General features: G+C 33.9%; 4 protein-coding genes across 6 annotated transcripts in view; 2 read left to right on the top strand and 2 right to left on the bottom strand.

The window, feature by feature from the left end:
• LOC109840258 overlaps positions 1-5,899 on the bottom strand; it is a 20,593-nt gene extending 14,694 nt beyond the window's left edge. Inside the window, exons 1-2 of one of the 3 annotated variants that reach the window (XM_020408837.1) lie at positions 5,702-5,899; positions 4,697-5,272 (exon numbers count right to left, since the gene is read on the bottom strand). In XM_020408837.1, coding sequence (XP_020264426.1) covers positions 4,697-5,177 — 481 coding nt within the window. In that variant the 5' untranslated portion in view covers positions 5,178-5,272; positions 5,702-5,899. The remainder of the gene's footprint in view (positions 1-4,696; positions 5,273-5,701) is intronic. The other 2 variants (XM_020408836.1, XM_020408834.1) reach the window with 2 other exon arrangements.
• Positions 10,491-14,478, top strand: LOC109840633 (LOB domain-containing protein 12-like). The gene is made up of 2 exons (XM_020409360.1): positions 10,491-10,678; positions 14,161-14,478. Exons 1-2 carry the CDS (start codon positions 10,523-10,525, stop codon positions 14,422-14,424), a joined length of 420 nt encoding a protein of 139 aa, XP_020264949.1. The 5' UTR covers positions 10,491-10,522; the 3' UTR covers positions 14,425-14,478.
• Positions 16,037-17,668, top strand: LOC109840065 (LOB domain-containing protein 24-like). Its single transcript, XM_020408562.1, has 2 exons — positions 16,037-16,192; positions 17,360-17,668. Exons 1-2 carry the CDS (start codon positions 16,037-16,039, stop codon positions 17,666-17,668), a joined length of 465 nt encoding a protein of 154 aa, XP_020264151.1.
• LOC109842670 (probable NADH dehydrogenase [ubiquinone] 1 alpha subcomplex subunit 5, mitochondrial) overlaps positions 18,417-23,359 on the bottom strand; it is a 7,639-nt gene continuing 2,696 nt past the window's right edge. Inside the window, exon 2 of the mRNA XM_020411516.1 lies at positions 18,417-18,964. Within this exon, the coding sequence (XP_020267105.1) occupies positions 18,780-18,964 (185 nt within the window). The 3' untranslated portion in view covers positions 18,417-18,779. The remainder of the gene's footprint in view (positions 18,965-23,359) is intronic.

The following is a 23,359-nucleotide window of genomic DNA, read 5'->3' as shown; positions in this document are numbered from 1 at the left end:
AAAAAAAGAGGGAAATCAAAGAAAAGAAAACCTATTTCTAAGAAAAATTGGTTTTGGGATTGTTTGGTTGGCTAAAAAAAGAAGGAAATCAAAGAAATGGAGATGAGATGAGATGAGTTGTCACCTTATTATAGGATGACGTGAGTGATTTTTTAAGAAAACTTGTTTTGATGTTGTTTGGTTGGCGGAAAAAATAAGAAAATGAATTATAAGAAACATATTTCTTGTATTAGGTTGTTTTCTTTTGTTTGGTTATTTCTTAAAAATAAGAAAATAGATGAGATGAGATGAGTTGTCATTATATTATTGGATGATGTGACTCACACTTAAGGAAATTGTTTCCCTAGCTTTTTAGGAGGAAAACAAAGAAATAAAATATTAATGAGATGAGATGAGTTGTCACAATCTTATTGGATGATGTGAATGATTTTTAAATATGAGATGAGATGAGTTGAGTGATGTTGTGGATGAAAATAGTAATTTATTAGATATGGTGGATGTGATGGATGAGTTGTTAGATGAAAATAATATTTTATTAGATGTGGTGGATGAGTTGTTGGATAAAAATAATATTTTATTAGATGTTGTGGGTGAGTTTTAGGGATGGAAATGTGTGAAATTGTACTTTTTGAGATTTCTTGGTTTTCATTTCTATTTTTTGGTTTTTTAGGAAATAACCAAACAGACCCTTAACAAAAACAGCCACAATCATGTAATACACAAAATTTATGTATTTTAATATACACATAAAATAAGCTATCTAGCATAGCAATTTATGATTTGTTTTACAATGGCAAAAACCATGAGTCATAATTCACAGAAATTTTAGAATTTCAAAGCATACAATATTCTACGCAAGCAAGCAATGTTTCATTTGGTCAAAAGCGGCTACAATCATAGGCTACCCTCAGAAATTTAGGAATTTTGAGATACGCATAAAATATTTTACGAGTGATGGCAATTTGTTTCTTATTTTAAACGGCCAAAATCATTGATTACAGTTCATAAAAATTCAACAATTTCTAAGTACGCACAATACATTCGCAATATGTAATTTAGCCCAAAATAGTCAAACTCATGTGTTCTAGTTCATAGAAATTCAAAAAATGTGTTTCAGTCGAAAATGCCAAAAATTCTAGGTTAATTTGAAATACACGTATATTAACTTATAAGGATTGAAAACTTGTGATTTGGTTTGATACGACAAAAATCATGGGTTACAATCCACAAAATCTGAAAATTTTGGAGTACGCATATAAAATATGATGCAAAACAGCAATTTGTGATTTGGTGGAAAACACCCACATTAGTGAGCCATAGTCCAAAAAATTCAAGAGCTTGTGATTTAGTCGAAAAAGGGCACAATCATAAGCTAAAATATAGAATATTGAAGTTGGCATAAAATATTCTATACCGGGGGGCAATTTGCACTTTGTTGGCAACGACCACAATAATAAGTTGCAGTTCAAAAAAATTTCAAGACTTTCGGAATACGCGTAAAATATTCCATGCAAGAAAACAATTTGTGACTTATCGAAAATGACCACAATCATGAGTTATAGACCACGTAAATTCAAGTACTTTGGAATACACAAAAAATAAGCTATGTAGCATGGCAATTTGATATTTGGTTCAAGAATGGCAAAATCATGAGTTAATAGTCCACAGAAATTCGAGCTTTTTGGAGTAAGCATAAAATATTTTATGCTTGACAGCAGTTTATGATTTGGTTTACAAAATCATGAATTATAGCTCACAAAAAAATCAACAATTTGCAAGTATGCATATTATACTCTATGTATCACGGCAGTTTGTGATTTGGCAGAAAACAACCAAAAATCATGTGTTTTAGTTTACGGAAATTCGCAATTTGTGATTTGGTCGAAAACCGCCAAATTATGGTTTAATTTTGAATTACATGTAAAACAATTTTTGAGGGACAGAAATTTGTGATTTGGTCAGAAATGGTCAATGGTCAACATCATTGGTATTGTCCATAGAAATTCGAGAACTTTGGAATATGCGTAGAAGTCATTATCTGGGACGATAATTTATGATTTCTCAAAAACATCCACAATGAGTCTTAGTCCATAATACTTCAGGAATTTTGAAGTACAAATAATATATTTTTTGTGTAATAGCAATTTGTGATGTGGTCGAAAGCGACAATTTATGATTTGACAATTTCTGAGTACACATAATATATTATATTCTATAAGTAGTGACAATTTCTAATTTGTTTGACAACGAACAAAATCATATATTAAAAGAAATTCAAGAATTTCAAAGAAGCATAAAACATTTTGTGAATAGACAATTTATGATTTGGTCAAACACACCCAACACAATCATGTGTTTCCAGAAATATTTGGGAATTTTTGGGTACGCATAAAATATTTCCATATAGAACGACAATTTATGTTTTGAATGAAAGTGGAAAAAGTCATGGATTAATCTTGAAGTGCGCATAAAATAATTTGTGACCGAAACTTGTGATTTGGTTGAAAACAGTCAAAATCATAGCTTATAATCTACATAAATTAAGGAATTTTGGAGTATTGCATAGAACATGTTATAGGGATGAAAATTTGTGATTAAATTCAATAACGTATTCATATTTTCATATGGGACGACAATTTATGTTTTGATTGAAGTGGCAAAGTAATGGATTAATTTTGAAGCATGCATAAAATAATTTTGAAGCGTGCATAAAGTATTCTATTAGAAACAACAAGTTGTGATTTGATCAAAAATAATCAAAGGGTTGAAGTTCATAGAAATTCAAAAATTTTGAAGTATGTAAGAATATTCTATAAAAATAGATAGCTTTCTTTGATTGAGAACACCAAAATCATGATTACGCATAAAATATTTTATGCAAAACAAATATTTGATATTGGCTAAAAATGGTCAAAATCATGGATTATAGTCTAGTGAAATTCAGAAATTTATGAGTATGCAGTATTTACTCCGCGCGGGATGGCAACTTGTGATTTGGTAAAAAATAGCCAAAGTCATAGGTTATTATTCACCAATTTTCGAGAAAGTTTGTGTACACATACAATATTCCATGAAGAACGACAATTTGTGAGTACACTTAAGATATTCATGAGACAACTTGTAATGTGGACAGAAAATGGCTAAAATCATGGTCTATAGTCCATAAAAATTCAAGAATTTCGAAGAGCAATAAAATATTCTGTCAAAATCATGGACTATAGTCCATTGAAATTAAAAAAAAATTGAATACATAGTCTTTACTCTATGCGGTACAACTACCTATTTTGGTTGAAAACGGCTAAAACCATGGGTTATAGACCATAAAAATAAGGAAATTTTATAGTAAGCATAAAATATTTCATATCGGACCATAATTAGTGATTTAGAGGCCATTTGATTGTTCATTGTAAAGTTGGGTATTTATGACACAATGTGAAAAGTGGTCATCCACCTCACCCTTCCATTTGAATTTTTAACATTTTTTGGATTGGATTCCATATGAATCCTAAAATGATGGTGATTATTTGGTTGGATAGTAAAATATAATCTTGGAAAATGAGTTATGTGGAACCCAATCAAAATGTTCATTTATTATAGGTAAGATTACCTCCATAAGATAAAAAATACTTATTCACTTTGGTACCACAAACTTTACCCTTTTTCACTTTTATAACATTTTAAGTATTTTTTTTAACACCTAATACCCCAAAATTCAATCTCATGTCACTTTGATACTCTAAAGTAGTCACTAACACTTTGATACCCATTGTTCCTCCTACACTTCGTTCAATACACATCTTTCAGTCTTTTACTTTGGTCAGAACCTATCCAGAAAAGTGGTGCAATGTACTTTTGCTATCAAAGTTGCATGTAAGGAATCATGGGACATGTTATCTATTTTAAGTTCTCCAGCCTCTGTTTAAACAATTGCCTCTGTAGTCCTGTTCTAGGCCATTGAAGTGAGCCTATCTAAAAAAGTAGTACAATGTACTTTTTTCTTTGAAAGCTGTATGCAAGAAATCATGTGACATGCTATCTCTTTCATAGTTTTCCTATGTTTGTTTTGACAATTGCCTCGTTTTCGGACATCAAAAAGAAATGATCAGACGAGCAGGCGAGCTGACATAAGCCTCATATACTGTTACTACTTTTGACAACAACCTATTATTTTTCACATTTGGTTCCAGATAATGAAATGCATAGCTGGCAGCTGCCACACCAAAAGATTAACCTTTGAACATGAACTTGAGAGTCGCAAGCAGAACTAGAATGCACAAAGTGTTTATCCCTGTCAAAGCATTATAAAACAGTTTTAACTAGTTATAAGAGCATCCATATGATAGCTCTCATAAAAGAATACAAATTTAGAGCATCAAACATAGAAAGTAATTATTACCGTTAAATGTACATGCAAAGTTTTTTTCCTCTCTTTTCTGTGGTCAAATGATTAAAGAATTGAAAAAATCCTTAATATGTCTTTGAAGAAATATTCTAATTATTTTAAGAAGGAACTAGATGCAAAAATAAGTTCACTCGCCTTAATGCATGGAGGAGAACATTTTGGTGAAGATAATGAGGCATCGGAATTTTCACTGTTACATATAGCATGCACAAACTTGCATTTGTAATTCACAGGTAATAACAACACTAGACCAAAATCAGATAAGATACTAGCAAAATCATGAACAATGCTTACCTTGCCAGATTATCACAAAGCAGAAGATTACGGTAATAATCAAGCCAAAAAGGTTACTACCAGAAGATCCGGACTTGGCATTCTTCATCCTCTTCAAAGCTTTCATTCGTTCAATCCTTGCACGTTTCAACTTTGCAGCCTCAGACATCTCCATCAGAAACTTCTGATCAGCAGCATCCATTGATGGAGCTCGTGGAGGCCGAGGAGGCTTAGGAGGCTTCTTACAGTTCTTCTTCTTTGGCTTCTCCAACAAAGGACTCGCCCATTCTCCATTCTCAAGAGGGGTCTCAACAGACTTAGAGTAAGCATTTCCTGAGCTCACAACTTCTTCATTTTTATTTGATTCTTCAGAGCTCGCAAAGTCATTCCAAACCCTTTTAGAATCAGTGAATCCTTGCTCACTGGTTACAGCATTATTGCCGCTTTCGAGATCAACAGCAAAATCTTTTTCCCTTAAACTATCAAAATCCAATTGAACCATGACTGCTCTTCCTTTTTTATCAATACTTTCCTTTCTGAATCCCGTACAACCTCAGATCTTCTAAACACACACATTCGTTGAAAACCTAACCCTTCCTGCAAAGAACAGCGAATTATGCTATCAATAAACCCAACTTTTCTACGATTAAGCAACCTACAATCAAAATTTCTGATCTTGATCCCCGATGAAACGCATCTTTTTCCTGCCAAATATTTCAAAATCCAACCTTTTCCTGAAAATTTTGGCTCCAAACCCTAGAATCCTAATCTCACATCACAAAATTAACAAAATCATAATCAAAACCATCAGTAATACGCCTAGAGCCCAATTCACCCGGTAACTAACAAACTAACAAAAATCCAACCATTTCAAGAACAACATTAACAGAAAAGCGAATGCACAGCGCAAAACCCAGCTCAAAACCCTAGAATCCAACGAATTCAACACCCTAACCCTAGAAATTCCAAGACGAAGAACACAGCGTAAAATACAATCAAATCTTGCAGAGATCGAAGGGGGCTTACATCGCAGATCCAGTCGCTCCTCACAAAAACCCTAGAGAGAGACAGAGAGAAGGGGGCTAGTGAGAGAGTGGATAATTCAAAGAGAGATAAAGATCTTACAGCTAATACGGCTGCATCGAGAAATGAGAAAGTTAAGAAAATTCCAAAATATAATTTTTTTTTTTTAAATAAAGGAATTTTTTTTGGATAGAAGAGAGAGAGAAAAGTGAATACAGAGGGCGAGAACCTGGAGTTATTGATATAAGATCAAGAGTAAATCTAGACTGTTGATTTTGGTGGGCCCAACTAGGTTTGCTTATTTAATAACTTTATGAATTATGCGACGAATAAAACGGCTCAATTGCGCGAGTTGTCGGCGGTTTTCGAAGGCTCATTAGCACTTTGATACCTTATAGTTTCTCCTATTTTGCGCTTACATACCCCCACTTGCACTTGTACGCCTTGAAGTTTTTAAAATCTCATATATGCACTTATACACCTTTAAATTTCTAAAATCTTAATTTTAATACCTTCTATTATGCAGCTTTTGGTAGCACTTATATACACCTAAAAAGTTTCTAAAATTTTAACTTTAATACCTTCTATTATGCAGCTTCTATAAGAACACCCATCTAAGACAGGGTGATCTATACTATTTACAAGTGGATGGAGGGTTAGTTTAGCAAATTTTAACTCTTTTATATATGTTGCAAGCCACCCCGCTCTAATAGGGTAGTTCTGATAAGACATTTACTCCTTCTATTATACAAATGTGAGGATTTTCCCCCAAAATTTCCCATGGGACACGTATAAACCAATTCAGAAATTTTTAAACATGAATGTTTGTTGGACTTACTATTAAACATACCTTAATCTTGTTCTAAACCAACTCAACTTGTATTATGAAATTGAATTATGGTGGGTTTAACAATGAATTCAACAAATATAATAAGGGTTTAAAAAAAACTCTAGATTTACGTTATGAGTATCACAGTGGAGAATTCGGGCGAAAGTTTTCACGTTTAATGACATTTCTAGAAATTTCAGGGTATGTAGGTATTGCCAAAAACAAATGAGGGTGTACGAGTGCAAATGAGAACAAACTATAAGGAATTTAAGTGGTAATTAGTGACGAATTTTGACGTAGAAGTAAGGGGTCGTGTGCTTTAATGGCGCCTTGCTTTTTTGCTACGAAGCACAGTTGGAGCTTATTATGCTCTTATTAATGGTCGAAACACGAGGGGGGAAGCATATGCATGTGGACATATTATGAGAGCTTGATTGGATCTTATGAATCTATGATAAAGTTTGCAAGATGATAAAGTAAAGTTTGACTTCTATCATTTTTAAAAGTTTTTGCTTAGTTCAGGGAAAGTGAATATAATATGGTTAGAAATTAAAAATGGCTATGAACTTATAGCATCGTAATACACTTGTGATAAGAAGGTTCATCTTATTTGTCACCTATAACATAATAATTAAGTGGTTCTCTTTTTGTTACAAGAAATATGGTCGAGGGGTGCCATGTAATTTGGAGGTCTACGTGGCAAGATCCAGACAACAACCCCTCAATGTATTAGTAGAGATGGCGATAATATATTGATAAGTTGTTAGAATAAAAAATGGACAGTTTTTTGGGAGAAGGCAAACACTGAGTCCTTTGATAACTCTGTAGCTCTAACGATTAGACGATTGGGGAGCGCCAGCATAAAAATCTAATAAAGAGATCATGTTTAGACTATGGTGTCATGTAAAATAAGGGTACTTGGTGTCAATTGTTGGATCTTGAATTGAAGGATCACATCCTAATGTTTTTCTCCCAATTTTCTTAACTATATATTCATTAACAAAATGACGTGATAACTCACCTTCAATAATCTCATATAATCATGAAAATGATAGTGTTAAGATTCCTTGTACGATCAACAGAAGACTACGCCCACTCATTTTGACCTTTTACATGTAAAAACATGTGCAAATAGCTTTTCAAATAATTAACTTGGTCACGATCTATGTGTTTTCTTTCTGAGAAGAAGGAAAATCATGTGACCAACATTTGAAAGCAACACATTTAAACAACTTTAATGATATTTTTGTACTTTAGTAGATCTAAACTTTTTTTTCTAAGATGCTAGATGGAGCCAAACTTGTTCAATAACAGATTTAGACCTAAACTTTACTCTAAGATGCAAGATGGAGTCTAAACTTTAATTCAATAACAGAGGGATTACATGTAGAAGAAGTATATACTTAAGGTGTAATGATAGGTAGATCAATTAAAAAATGTCAAAGTTTCAAGTAATGCAACTAACAATAAAAAAATTAAAGAACAAATTAATGAATCTTGATTATTTTGTTCCGTCTGTTTCAGAATTGGCTCATCTCGAATTAGATATAAAATTTCTTTGATGTACTTATTTTTTATGTAATAAATATTGTCATATTTTATTGTCGCAATCACGTTGAACATTAACTTTAAATTATAGAGTTTGCACTTGCATACTTCACTATTTTCTCTTTAGTGAAACAAAAAGATTATGTATTTGTTGTGCATTCTTTCACTCAAAAACATAAATCTAAAATTCTGAGCTTGTAACACTTCGTGCATACACTTATGAGGTATGAGGACTTAAAAACAATATTTAATAACTTAAATTACATACCTCAATACTAAAAGAGAAGCGCTACAGGCACACTCTAAGGCACACCACCAACCACACTGCCTCTCTCTCTACAGTGCATGGGGCCTCACATGTGATTTTTTAAAAAAATCACATGTGGGGCCCCCTGCACTGTAGAGAGAGAGGAAGTGTGGTTGGTGGTATGCCTTAGAGTGTGCCTCTATCATTTCTTATACTAAAAATAAGAATCATCCTCTCGCATGTTTTTTTTAATAGGAGTATCATGTTGGGTGGTTGTATAATTTGTGAGCCGGCGGAAGCTGGTGTACTTGCTGCTTAAACAGGATAAGGAGTTTGGTAAAATTTGGTAAACTATTCAGAATCTTTGTCACTGTATATTATTCCTTTTTATTATTTTAATTTTTTTTTCAAGCTTATGAGTTTGTGTCCTTGTCAAGTTTGGTAGCTAATATTACGTGGAAGTACATCACAAGCAATCTAATGGAAAGGCCACCAATCGTGGATTCCTTCATTCAAGGGTGGACTGCAAGATTTCAGAGTTTAGAGGCATCCTCATTGAATAGAACAGTTCATAAACAGCATGTTCAAGGACTAGCTTGAAGAGACTAAATTGTCAATAATAATAAATAAATAAATTGATCTGTTGCAAGTCAGATGCAATACTCGTGTGTATCTTCTTTTGAGTTACTTGTGATGTTGGTTGTGGAACCTGATTTACCGTCGGTTTGGTTGCCACTGTTTTGAGAGTTTTTGGGTTGTAATACTGGAAGTGTCAGGGGTATAGTATTTGCAACCAACTCCTCTGTTTGGTGGGTTAAAATGGTCGTGTTACAATTAAGTTGGCAGCTACTGTAGCTAAGTTGACAGACCGTCAGCAATTCTCTGTAAAAAAGTTAGGAAATAAGATTGTGTTACTGTAACTGTCCGGCATAGCTGAACAGTTGGACCACCCAATTCTATGGCACTGCAGAAACTAACTACTCATTTTACAATAAAATATTCAAACAGACCCTTATATGCAAAATACATCTTATATGCAAAATACATGTTGTCAGGACTTTTACGGAATAACACCCCGGCTGCAGGGGGTCCCAGATGTAGCGGTAGTTCCGAAGGAGTGTTTACAGGTAGGGGTGTGCAACGATCGGTTTGGTTCGGTTTTTACCAAAATTTGAACAACCGAACCGAACTGCCTATAATTCAAAACCGAACCGAACTGTTGCAAGTCGGTTCGGTGCGGTTCGGTTCGGTTTGTTTGGTTCTAACTTCATCAAACTTCTTATCAAACAACAAACTGTGTTAAAGAAAAAAATATCAACAAAGTAGCTTCTTATCAAACAACAAACTGTGTTAAAGAAAAAAATATCAACAAAGTAGGAGATTATGAAACATTAAAAACTGATATAATGATATTGTTTTCAACCCATAATGATCCAGAAAATGAGTTCATAGTTTGAGTCTTTGACTCTTTGGGGACGGGTCGGGTAGGGTTTGATATCAGAATGGGTAGTATTGCACTATATTCGGTCGGTTCGGGTTGAAAATTTTTCAAACCGACCCGAACCACCCTACATAGGGTTCAATTAATTAAACTTCTATCATCTAAATAACCATTAATTATCACACGTTTGTCAACTATTAAGTTAGGGAAACTTACTTCTACGTCGGAGATTAACCCAATTTTCCAACCAGATTTAGTAACTTTGTAATTCATCAAATTTCCTCTTAAACCTACCATCTTATTTTCCAAACCATTTGAATTTTGCTAGCCTCGGTTCTTTCCAACTATGAATTCAACAGCTACATCCTATTTATTGGAGGAATCAACAACAAACCAAATAGAAGTATAATTTATACGAGGAGAGATTTAATATGAGAAGCCAAAAAAAAGCTGTTTTAACTATCGGTGTTACTGTAGCTGCAGTATTCAGCACGTCTTTTTTCTCTTAGGAAGAAGGATGCATGAATACCTATTTAAAGGCTTTACAAAGTATTTTATAATAGAATTCCAGTATGATTATAATTCCTAGATATAACTAACTCAAATTCTTTTAGAATTAGGATTAACTTCAACAGTTTTCTTTGTAGTTATTAATATCTCTATAAAGATTCAATTAGATTTCCAATATCTTCAATAATCTCTCAAAAATATTCATGAAGTATTTGTCTTAGATTGAGAGGATCTTCCGAAGCTAAGATTATGTCAAATTCAACTGGCTGTGCAGCTTGTAAGTATCTAAGGAGGAGATGTGCTAAAGATTGCGCTTTGGCTCCTTATTTCTCTACATCACACCCTGAAAGATTTGCTCCTGCTCGTATAATATTTGGAGCTACCGATGTCAGCAGAATGTTGCAGGTAAAGGATATAATAAAATATATGATTTACTTTTTTATTTGTTTATTCATGTCAAAAGCATATTTTATAGAGCATTGCTTTGGTACTCCAAAATTTATATTTATTTATTTATTAATACAAAGTGCAAAACAGGTAATTAACACCTTCAATCCTCAAAAACTGTCAAACTGGATAGATCTTTGCTTATTATATGAAACCGAGTTATCAGAGCCCTCCGTCCAAACTCCTTCCTAGTTGTCCTCGGGGTTACAGACACACAAATTAATTTTTAAAAGAAATCAAGGATTTATCTATCTAACTAATTTCAACCCCGTGCAATGCACGGATTTTATTTACTATTAAGATAATAAGTTTTTTTCAAACTCAAACTGTGACAAATGTATAAAATTTTATGTAACGGTAAATTTATTTCATCATCATTTAATCGCAAATCTAGTTATGTAATTAAAAAAAGGTAAGAAGTTCATCATGGCAGCAACAAAGATTTGGTGAGAACAAAGCTCATAAAATTTACGACACATAAAGATTTGGTGAGAATGATTAATTTAGTTAACCTTTCAAGAGGAGTAAAAATAATTTCAATCCGCTGGATTTTTTTACTTGAGAAATAAAGAATACCTACAAAGATTAGTTGTCATAAATATCTTAAGTTAGTTACCATGATATTAGGAGACTATTTTTAACACTTATAAAGTTCATCATGGCAGCAACAAAGATTTGGTGACAACAAAGCTCATAAAATTTACGACACATTAAGATTTGGTGAGAATGATTAATTTAGTTAACCTTTCAAGAGGAGTAAAAATAATTTCAATCCGCTGGATTTTTTTATTTGAGAAATAAAGAATACCTACAAAGATTAGTTGTCATAAATATCTTAAATTAGTTACCATGATATTAGGAGACTATTTTTAACACTTATAAAGTTCATCATGGCAGCAACAAAGATTTGGTGACAACAAAGCTCATAAAATTTACGACACATTAAGATTTGGTGAGAATGATTAATTTAGTTAACCTTTCAAGAGGAGTAAAAATAATTTCAATCCGCTGGATTTTTTTATTTGAGAAATAAAGAATACCTACAAAGATTAGTTGTCATAAATATCTTAAATTAGTTACCATGATATTAGGTGACTATTTTTAACACTTATAAAGTGTTAAGGCACTGTTTGGCAACCAAAAAAAGTATCTTACCTAAGAGCTTGTGTCTTATTGACTTGGTCAATAAGCTAGTAGAGCTGTTTGGTGACCAAAAATAGGAGGAGATTATTTTCGAGATTGTGTCTTTTGCAAGTAGCTTTTGGAAAGCTACCTCAAGTAGCGTTTGTCTTTGGGAAGGAGCTGCCAATTTTTTTCTTTCGTTTTTGCCCCTAATAATTCTAATTTTATATCAATAATATTGCATGTCTTTTTTAGTCATTTAACAAATTTAAGCTAGTTGCACAGCTACTTTTGCCAAACAGCTCTAGTCAATCAGCTAGCTACACAGCTAACAGCTTTCAGCTACAATTTCACAGCTTTCAGCTAGCTTAACAGCTTTCAGCTATAATCTCGCAGCTTTCAGCTAGTTTTGCCAAACAGAGCCTAAGTCTTCAGCCAAACTAACCTCTTTGAAAGGTTACAAAGAAGTTAAAGCCTCTTAATCCTTCTCTTGACCCCTTGCAATATGGAGGGAGCCATAATGCATAAAGGGGTTACATATATATACCTCTTAAATATTTCATATTTGCAATTTTTTCCCTTAACTTTATTTGCAATATTACCCTATAATTCTTTCACATTGAGTTTTTATACACCTCCAACTTAACAATATTGAGTTCTAAACAATACAATGCTAAAAGAAGTCAATAATTTCCATTGAGGCTGCAATAGTTTCTCTTTTAAAGCCTACAACTATTAAGTGAGGGATAGAAAATCTCCATGTGAGAAAATGAGAGATTGTTTTGCAAAACCAAGATTTGGGAGTAAATTTGCAACTTTGGAAGTTTCTAGGGATATATCTGTAGATACCCCCCTATAAAATATAATAGTAGTGCATAGGAATTATGATATGCCTACTATTAGGTTATGTGGAGCCTAATTTTTCAGACCCGGCCTAATTCGCTTAAGTGATCGAGTCGTCAGAACCCTAACTGCGCGGATCGAACTTCGCGGTAAGTTCGACGGGGGGTTGCAGGGGGGGCGGTAGCCCCTTGCCCGAAGGGGGGTTCAGGGGCAGTAGCCCCCGAGAAATTTTTTCCCCAAGGGTATACATGTAATTTTAAGTCGCACTAATACCCTAGCTATAAAATGGTTATTAGGGCGCAGCTTGTAAACAATTCAGAACATAGTGAAATTTTACCTGCGACGGCCGTGGACATAGCTTCTCTCATCGAGAAGTGAACCACATAAATTATGTGTTTCATTGGTATTCTATGATCACATAAGCATAGTTAATTTTATAACCGTCCTACAGAATTTTTTTCTTTAGTTTTATTGGTATTCTACGATCACATAAGACTCACGAAACACTCTTTTATTTTAACCATCTCGATTTGATTCGATGCACAACATCATCATCTATCTCACCATCATTTCTAATGATCCTAAATAGCAAAAATAATTAATTTTAGGTTTTTCTTGGCCATCAGTATGTACCATAGGCTCTCTTCCTTTGCTAGTTTTACTAAAAATACACTCCATGTATTCTGTTTTTGTTCTACTAATTCTAAAACATTTAGATTCAAGGGCTTATCTCTATCTTTCTACTTTAGAATAATGTCTCTTCTAGTTTCATCAACTAATACTATATATCGGCAAATAACATACACCAAGCGATTTCATCCTGAATGTGCTTAGTAAGTTGATTCATAACTAATGTCAAAAGATAAGGGCTTATAACTGACCTTTGGTTCTGTTGAGGATACATGTACATACTACATACAATTAATCAGCAAAAGAAACTCATCTTTTACCTCCTAATACAATTTTAGAACTTCAGATACATGTACATACTACACACAATTAATCAGATACGTGTTATCTCTATACAATTTTTTTTCCTTCCCTCTTTTCTTCATGCGAATCTTAGCAAGTGTTAGCGCCAGCCAAATAAGCCCTAGGCCCTGAGGCCCCTCTTTCATAGTCTAGGCTGAGGTAAACTCCGGGGTTAGTACCAACAATGTAAATCCCAAGGCCTGAGGCCTCCTTTCACAGTCTAGGTCCAAATGAATAGCATAAGTGTTGCAATACATAATAATTAGAAATTAGTGACAGATATGTCATAGACATGGATCAATATTTAATCTTTTGAGCAAAGACCCTTAGCCCTAGGCTACTTGTGGGCGTAGTAATATCTCTGTTATATGTATCTATATTATAAAAATCAAAGATAATAATAGTTGTTCTGTTGTTTGTAATGAGATCTTATAAGTTAACCTATTAACTTCCTATAATTATTTTTCTGAGTAATTTCAAAGTTTTTTTTTTCCCTTGAGCAGAACCTAGCTGTGGAGCAGCTCAACCAAAGGGCGAACGCCATCGCGTCAGAGGCCTACCGGCGAGTGAGAGATCCAGTCTATGCGGTGCAATCTAACCTCGCAGAGACTCAAGCTCAGGTTGCACTCCACAGTGTTCAGCAACAACAGCACCAACAAGAGAACCAAGTACAACTTGAGAATCATCAGTACAACTTGGATAATACTCAGCAATTTGGATTGGACCAAGGTCCTTCTAGTTTTCAAAGCCCTCCAAATTTCCCTTGATTTTTAACTTTTTCTTTTGAATAATGGTTCAAGGTTTTCTGGATGGAGGAATAAAGTAGGGGATTCAGTTGTTAGAGCTTATTGAGTAGATTGGTATTGTTGAAATTACTTTTTTATGCAATCTTGTATCTGATATTTTTTTCACCAGTCATTAAAATTCCGTTGATTTATTTTCCTTAGTAGTGAAAGGAGGTTTTGGAAGGAGGAATGAAGTAGGTATTATTGAATTATATTTGCAATATCGTTACTCATTTTGCCATCTTATGTACATGTCTTATTGAAATTACTCTTTTATGTTAAATCCTAATATTGACTCTGAATATTCTGGGCAAATTATTGCAATATTAAGAATGTTGCTTTTAGTCGATCCATTATAACAAACTATACGTTGAAGTCAATTTATCATACATGCATTTTTTTTTTCCAAATGTTGAAAGCTATCAAATTGTAAATGAGTCGATTTTACTATTACCCTCATAGCAAATATGCTAAAGTTTAGCAATATATATATATATATACAAGTGTGCGCTTCGTGCGAAGCACGACCTTCTTTTTTTTATCGCTACAGTAATCCCAATTTCGTTTTTAGCTGCTACAGTATTTTTAATGCCACAACGATATTTTTAATGCTACAGTATTTTTAAAATGTTACAGTACCCCAACTTTGCTACAATAATATTTTTTAAAAATGCTACAGTAATATTTTAAAGAATGCTACGGTATCTCACTTATGCTACAATAATATTTCTTTGAAAATGCTGCAGTAACAATGTTACAGTAAATTACTATAGCATGAACAGTGATTTCTTTGAAAATGCTACAGTAATATTTCTTTGAAAATGCTACAATAATATTTCTTTTGAATTGAATAGGTTTCAACCCATGTCTAGACCTCATCCTACTACCAACAGGTGCAACTACAGTAAAAACTCGAAGCTACACTTAACGGAGATCAAGTGCTCTTGAGCTCACCCTGAAAATTTTGACCTGATGCTAATTCCCAATTAAATTTTCATCGGGTGACGAAACGTGCATATATACCGATCAAAGATTATTCCACATAAGAACCCTTGTTCACAATCTCAGACCTGGTTCGATAATGAATCGATACTTCCGATACGAAGAACTGGCTACCCATATGCATAGAAATTAGTTCACAGATTCACCATCTTATTAGTAACCTATATAGCTATCTGAGAGCATCTAATATCTATGGGACTTCTGTGGCGGAGGAGGTAGGAGGGTTATCGTGAACCGCACGGACAGCAGACCCCTCGGCTCGTCACCGCCGCCTGAGCAGCTTTCGTGTACCGCTGTTTTAGCAAGTCGGAGGCTTATAAAGCCCGAGACCAATTTTCCAACCAGATTAAGTAACTCGTAATTCATCAATTTCCTCATAAACCTACCATTTTATTTTTATTTTTTTCCAAACAATTTGAATTTTGCTAGCCGTTGTCCTTTCCAACTATGGATTCAACAGCTACGTCCTCTTCTCTACAGTTATTGATATCTCTATTAAAGATTCAATTAGATTTCCAATATCTTCAAAAATCTCTCAAAAACATTCATAAAATCTTTATCTTAGATAGAGAGGATCTTCGAAGCTAAGATTATGTCGAATTCAACACGATGTGCAGCTTGTAAGTACCTGAGGAGGAGATGTGCTGAGGATTGTGTTTTGGCTCCTTACTTCCCTGCATCACATCCTGAAAGATTTGCTTCTGTTCATAGAATATTCGGAGCTAGCAATGTCAGAAGAATGTTGCAGGTGAGGTGTATAATAAAGAGGTCCTTAAATAATAATTTTACTCGATTGTAATTTTAGATACCATATTCTTCCCAAATTACGCAGACCCATGTTTTACAACTTTTCACTTCTTCATTAACAAGTGCAGAAATAATTGGGACATCATCACATCAACGAGCAGATAGCGAAAATTTAAAAAGAAAATTATAATTTAACCAATCAACAAATTCTTTTATTATCACCTTCTTAATACCTGATCAGAACTCTTAGGGAAGAAAGTTTTCAAGCCCTTCTCACATCCATTACTAAATTCTTTTAAAATTGGATGGAGAAAATGATATGAAACTGGATTGTGTAAAGTTGGTCATCGGTAATGTAATGATTATGTGCATTAGAGTATAGTAAGCTATCTTGTATGTTTGTAGTAAAAGATCATGCTTTATGCAGGTTTGGTTAATAGCTAATGAAGATACTAGATATTAAAGTATGTACAAGTATAGAATTATGTAGCCATAATGTAGTATGTACTATAACTATATACAGATATAACAATGACAGTTCAATTACATAATCATCATTAGTGAAATAACGTGGACATAATGCTAATTTTAGAACTTCAGATACATGTACAAACAACTATATACAGACTCCTTATCAATAGAAGGAACTCAATTTTTACCTCCTAATACAATTTTAGAACTTTAGATACATATATACACTACATACAATTAATTAGATACGTGTTTTCTCTTTTTTGTTTCCCTTCCATTTATTTTCTTGGCGCAAATCTTGGCAAGGCTTATTAGTGCCAACCAAGTAAACCCTGATGCCCTTCTTTCGCAATTCAGGCTCAGGTAAACCTTGTAGTTAGTACTGACCATACATGTCCCAAGGCTGGGCCCCCCTTTCACATTCCAGGTCCATATGAATAGCACAATTGTTGAAATGTCTGATAATTAGAAATTAGCGACAGGTATGTCATAGACATGAATCGACGTCTAGTCTTTTGAGCCAAGACCCTAAGCCCCGACCACTAGACTGCTTGTCAGGGCAGCTGTATCTCTGTTATCTCTGTAGCCATCTTTAATATTGGCCCTCTTGTTTGTGATGGGATTTATAAACTAATCCCTTAACGTCCTATAATTATTTCTAAGTAATTTCAACACCAAAAAAAAAATATCCCTTCAGCAGAACCTCCCTGTGGAGCAACGCGGCCAAGCGGCGGACGCGATCGCATCGGAGGCCTACTGGCGAGTGAGAGATCCGGTCTATGGCAGCGTCGGAGTCATCTCTTTACTTCAACAGCAAATCTACGCGGTGCAATCCGAGCTCGCAGAGACTCAGGCTCAGATTGCGCTGCACAGTGCTCAGCAACAGCAGCACCGACAACAGAACCAAGTACAGCTTGAGAATCACCCGTACGGCTTGGATGATAGTCAGCAGTTTGGACTGGACCAAGGTCCTTCTGGTCCTCAAAACCCTCCAAATTTCCCTTGATTTTTAAACTTTTTTTTTTAAAATTTTAAATAATGGTTCAAGGTTTTGGGGTGGAGAAATTAAGTAGGGGATTTTGAAGGAGAAATGAAGCAGGTGCTAATTGTCAAAAGCTTATTGAGTTATATTTGTGTTATCAAAATTACTCTTCTATGCAATCTTGTGTATCTGTATTATTCTCGAAATTACTCTTTTATGTTAAATCTCATATTGACACTAAATATTCTGGGTAAATTGTCGATAATAACGAAATCACTCTTTTGTGTTGAATCTTATATTGATACTAAATATTCTGGGTAAATTATTAATAAATAATGATAGAGGCACACCCTCTACCACACTCCAAAGCACACCACCTCTCTTGCTACAGTGCACGGGGCTCACATGAGATTTTAAAAATTAAATACGTCACAAAGAAAGGCGTAATGTTTTAGGCAACCAAAAGTTCATCAGAAGTGATTAAAAGGAACCAAATAGGTTTATGATGGATTAAAGCTATCGCAAGACTAAAACGTTCTGATCAAGATTCAACCCTACAGTCCTCAAAACCCATCACAGCGTGGGATCGGTGGTCCGTACTCATGGATTGCATCAGATCATATCTAAGTTAAAGTTAAAGAAAAGAAATTATGTGAGCATATAACCACGCAAAAAACAAAATGAAGTCGAATGAAAACCTCAAGAGTACTATTTGCTTGAGGATTTTGGTAGTAAACAACAAAGAAGATCATGCCCAAATACGGAGAGATTCTTGATGGTAGACAAAAAAGAAGAATAATCCGACCAAAACATCGCTTGAAATGCCTTCATGCCTTGAATGTATCCATACCGGAAACAAGACCGATGAAATAAGTAAACATTGGTTTATCAAGAATAAAAATCAACCTATGGCCCTCCAATGTCTGTCATCGTCATGAGAGAGAACTTATAAAAGATGGTCAAATTCTTCGAGAAAAGTACCATTCCAGCCAAGCATTATTCTTTCACAATGAGAGAGGCCAGCTTGTTCATGACATACAGTAATTTCTAGGCAGCATAGCCAGTACAAACAGAAAGCACAATAAATTCTCCAAAAGTCGGCGTTTCTTGAAGGTGAAACAAGAACTACCCTCAATCAGGCTTTAGAGTCGGTGGAGGACGCTTCGTCTGGACGAGATTTTGAAGTAATAGCCTCTAGCGTTTTGTGAAATTCTTCTGGAAGAGGTGGAGATCGATGAAAAGGAACATGTTTAGGAATGGGGGAGTCATCCTCGATCACTTCACATTCATAATCTTCGGGAACACCCCAAGGATCCCACTCTACAGTCGAACAACATAAACAAATTAACTAGTAAGAAAAAAAATTCGGAAAACAAGAAAGATAGAAGAGAAGTATCATTCGATAGTGGAGGATCGATGAATTTTGCCCTGAATGCATGGTGCACAGAATCATACACAAACACAACCGTCATCTTGGGGGGAAAAGAACAGATGGGAATATCAAATGAATAACTTGAAAGCATAAATGTCACCAACAATTTATGTGCATGTGAGAGAGCTGAAAGAGCATCAAAGTGAAAGGCATTAGTAAATCAATTGGTCAATCACAGAAAAAGGGCATCACACACTTAATGGGTGCAATTTTATTTCAAATGTTTCAGAATAATCAGTCGTAACTTTGGCACAATTTTTGTCACGGAACTAATATACATTTTATAGGGAGAGTGCTACAGAATAATCAGTCGTAACTTTGTGCTGAACCATCATCGAGAAATTCGCTAAAAAATAATAAGATTACCAAAGAGGAGGTGCTTTAGCGTGCACAAGCAAATCGATTATAAAGAAACATATACTAAAGCAGGGGTATTCGAATATTCATACTCATTTATTACCAATGATGGAAGCTTTAGTGTGCACAAGCAATTCATTTCAGGAAACCAATCAACTGTGTGATTATGGATGATAATCCAAAGATCACAAAGGGGAAAAAAAACAGTGGCTAAAAATTTTCATTTCAGGAAACCCTATCTAACAAAACACGATTTCACACAAGAAAAAACATACAAGCATTATTATGGAAAGCAGTGTGGAGTGGCTTTGTAGGATTTGATTATAGCCATCTTTGACCAAATCCCAATTCCCAAGCTGTTATCCCGCATAAAATACTTTGTGTACTCCAAAATCTCAAATTCTATGGACTATAATCCACGGTTTTGCATTTTCAACCGAATCACATGTTACCGTCCCTATAGAAATATTTCATGCGTGCCCAAAATTCCTGATTTTTTGTGAAATCTAACACGTGACTATGACACTTTTTTATCAAATCACATATATCTATACTAAATCCTACATAGAATATTTTATGCGTTCTCCAAAATTCATGAATTTTTGTCGAATATAATCCACGGTTGTGCCTATTTTGACCTATCACATATTGTAGTGTCGCAAAGAATATTTTATGTATACTACAAAATATCTTAATCTTATTCACCTATAACTCATGATTTTGATCGTTTCTAACAAAATCACAAGTTTCATCCCGCATAGAATATTTGGTATGTACTCGAAAATTCTCAAATTGTTGTGAACTATAACCCACGATTTTGGTCAGTTTTGACCAAATCACAAGTTGTCGTCTTGCATAAAGTATTTAACATGCACTTAAAAAATGAATTTTTGTCAACTACACATGATTCTGGTCATTTTCGATCAAATCACATATTAACATCCTACATAGAATGTATTATGTGTACTCGAAAATTCTCCAATTTTTGTGACTACAACTCTTGATTGTATCGTTTTTTTATCAAATCACAATTCTTCGTCTTCCATAGAATATTTTTATGCATATTCCAAAATTTCCGAATTCCTATGGACTATAAAACATGATTTTCGTCGATTAAGACCAATTCACATATTGACGTATGTAGAATGTAGCATGCGTCCTCCAAAATTCTTGAATTTTTATGAACTACAACTCTTGATAATGGTTGTTTTTTATCATATCGCCATTCTCTGTTTTGCATGGAATATTTCATGTGTACTCCAAAGTTTCTAGTTGTCTATGAAATATAACCTATGGTTTTGATCGTTATCAACCAAATTACAAATAGCCATCAACCATAGAATATTTTATGCATAGCCTATAATTTTTTATTTCTTTAGACTTATAGCCCACGATTGTTAACGTTATCAACCAAATTACAAATTATCATCACATATAGAATACTCTAAAGTTTCTGAACTTATGTGACTATAACCCATAATTTTGGTTGTTTTTTTGACCAAATCACAAATTATCATGTCGCATATTCTCGTCTCGCATAGAATATTTTGTTGTTTCGTCCAAATCACAAATTGTCATCACTCATAAAGTATTTTACGAGTAGTTATGCGGTAAAAAATTCTCAAATTTCAATTGGACTATAACTCATGATTGTAGCCATTCTTTCACCAAATCACACATTAATGTCGCGCATAAAGAAAAATTTTGAGAAGTGTAACCCATGAATTTTGGTCGTTTTCAACCGCTATCACAAATTTTAGCATATAATATTTTGAGTACTCAAAACTTATTGACATTTTGTGGATTATAACCCATGATTTTGATTGTTCTTGATAAAATCACGAAATGTAATCTCACACAAAATATTTTTTGTACTCCAAGATTTCTAAATTTCTACGAACTATGACCCACAATTTTCCCATTTTCAACCAAATCATAAAAAGCCCTGAGAATTTTGTGCATACTCCAAAATTCCCGAATTTCTATAGACACGCATGGATTTTAAATAGTTTTCAACAAAATCACAAGATCAGTCCTGCATAGAATAATTTAAATGTAAAGCAAAATTCTCTACTTTTTGTAGAAATATAACCTTCAAATTCGTAGCTTTTGGCCAAATCATAAATTCCATCCTAGTAAAATATTCTGTTTTATAAAATTCTTGAATTTCTACGAACTATAACACATAATTGCTACAATACAAGATTGTTCCTGATTTAAACCAAATCACAAATTATCGCCTTACAAAAAATATTTTATGCATACTACAAAATTTTCAAAACTCTATGGACACTTGCGATTTTGGTCGTACTCGACCAAATCTCCAATTGTCATCTTGACCAAATGAAACGGAAGTTGAATAAATATTTGTGCATTACATGAAATAAACTACAAAGGATGTTTATACCACTTTGGCAAATATAGAAGTAGACGAAGGCATGTTTGAACAAACAAAATGAACAAATTAAATACATTTAAGAAGAGATCTCAAAATGAGGAATGAAGTAAAACAAACTCTGATCGTTTTAAGGGAGATTAACTACTTGTAGGAAATGAGCATGGTTCAATTTCCTCATTGTTAAAGTTTCTAAAAAGCTATAGAGATAATGATCCACATGCACGCCAGTTTGCCAATTTTTATCTTAAAAAAGAAGAAAACTGAACTACTGCAGACAATAATTACCCCGAGATGTATAAAGAACAGAATCAACAAAAACAACAAAGTCATCATCTAAAACTATGGTGTAAGCTACATGACACCTTTTCTACCATTTAGCTCCTTGAAGGATCTACTTTGTTGAAAATAAACAAACAACAAAGAAGCAAAATTCCAAAGTGAAAATGGAGACTAGAGAGCCATCCAGAAAGATCGTCTTATACTTGATAGGTAAAACTCATCTCTCTTTTCGACCAAATAAACTTACAAAATCTCTATTTATACAAACAAACTAAAGAACAGAAGTTTGTTTCTTAGTTCAACAACAAAAATCAAGTAGGATTAAAACTCCTAATCACCTTCTTAGCCAATATCAATGACCACATCCAAAAGGTAATAATAAGTCAAGATACAATAATCTCAAGAACCAAGAAAGGGAAAAAGGTATTGGCCTATAGAACTTGGGAACTTAGGACGCTATGGCGAACAACAACCCAGGTTCAATCGGCCCAGATTCACGAACACAACCCAATTCACCAACTCCAATGACCATTTATAATTCAAACCAAACATAATTTTAAAGGGGAAAAAACTCTTTCTCAGAGAATAAACAACAAAAAAATGTGAGAAATAAAGCAAATACAGTATGCATACCTTATTGCAACATGATTATCAAGGTTTTACCATTAGTGATATCAACTAGCATACTTCTTAAATTTGATTCTTGCAAAACCTCTAATTCCTACATATAAGAACCAAACCTATGGCGCACCAAACTACCCCATACCCTAGGTCCCTAGCATACAATATTACAACGTAAGCCTATCCCCCTCATACCCAATTCCTAATGAGCGTCATACCACACTCCCATACCCGCATTGTGAAACGGAACGAATCAGATTCCATGCAATAATGGACTGACCATTTTGGCGATGAGCAGAATGATCTTACTTTATTGAATATTGATTCACAAATACCATAAGAAATGGACAAATGGGCATCGCAGATCATGATTCTACTAGATATCTACGATTCAAAGTTTTATTTTAACACCATTTTTAGTAATGGAAGTATTAAATAAAGAAAGAAAGACAAAGATAAAGCGGCGACTTTTATAGTTCTATTTAAATAAGATTTGGCCAAAAATATCAACATGCATACTTATTTGCTAGTACAAATCAAACATATCTAGTCATATAACTTTATAGTAAAATAATCTAACATGAGAAGAGACTTTTTTTTTCTTTGTGTGTGCTGTGGTTTGGGGGGG

Source organism: Asparagus officinalis, chromosome 5, assembly GCF_001876935.1.
Source record: "Asparagus officinalis chromosome 5, Aspof.V1, whole genome shotgun sequence".
Classification (NCBI taxonomy): domain Eukaryota; kingdom Viridiplantae; phylum Streptophyta; class Magnoliopsida; order Asparagales; family Asparagaceae; genus Asparagus; species Asparagus officinalis.
This window is presented reverse-complemented; position numbering and strand designations above follow the sequence as displayed.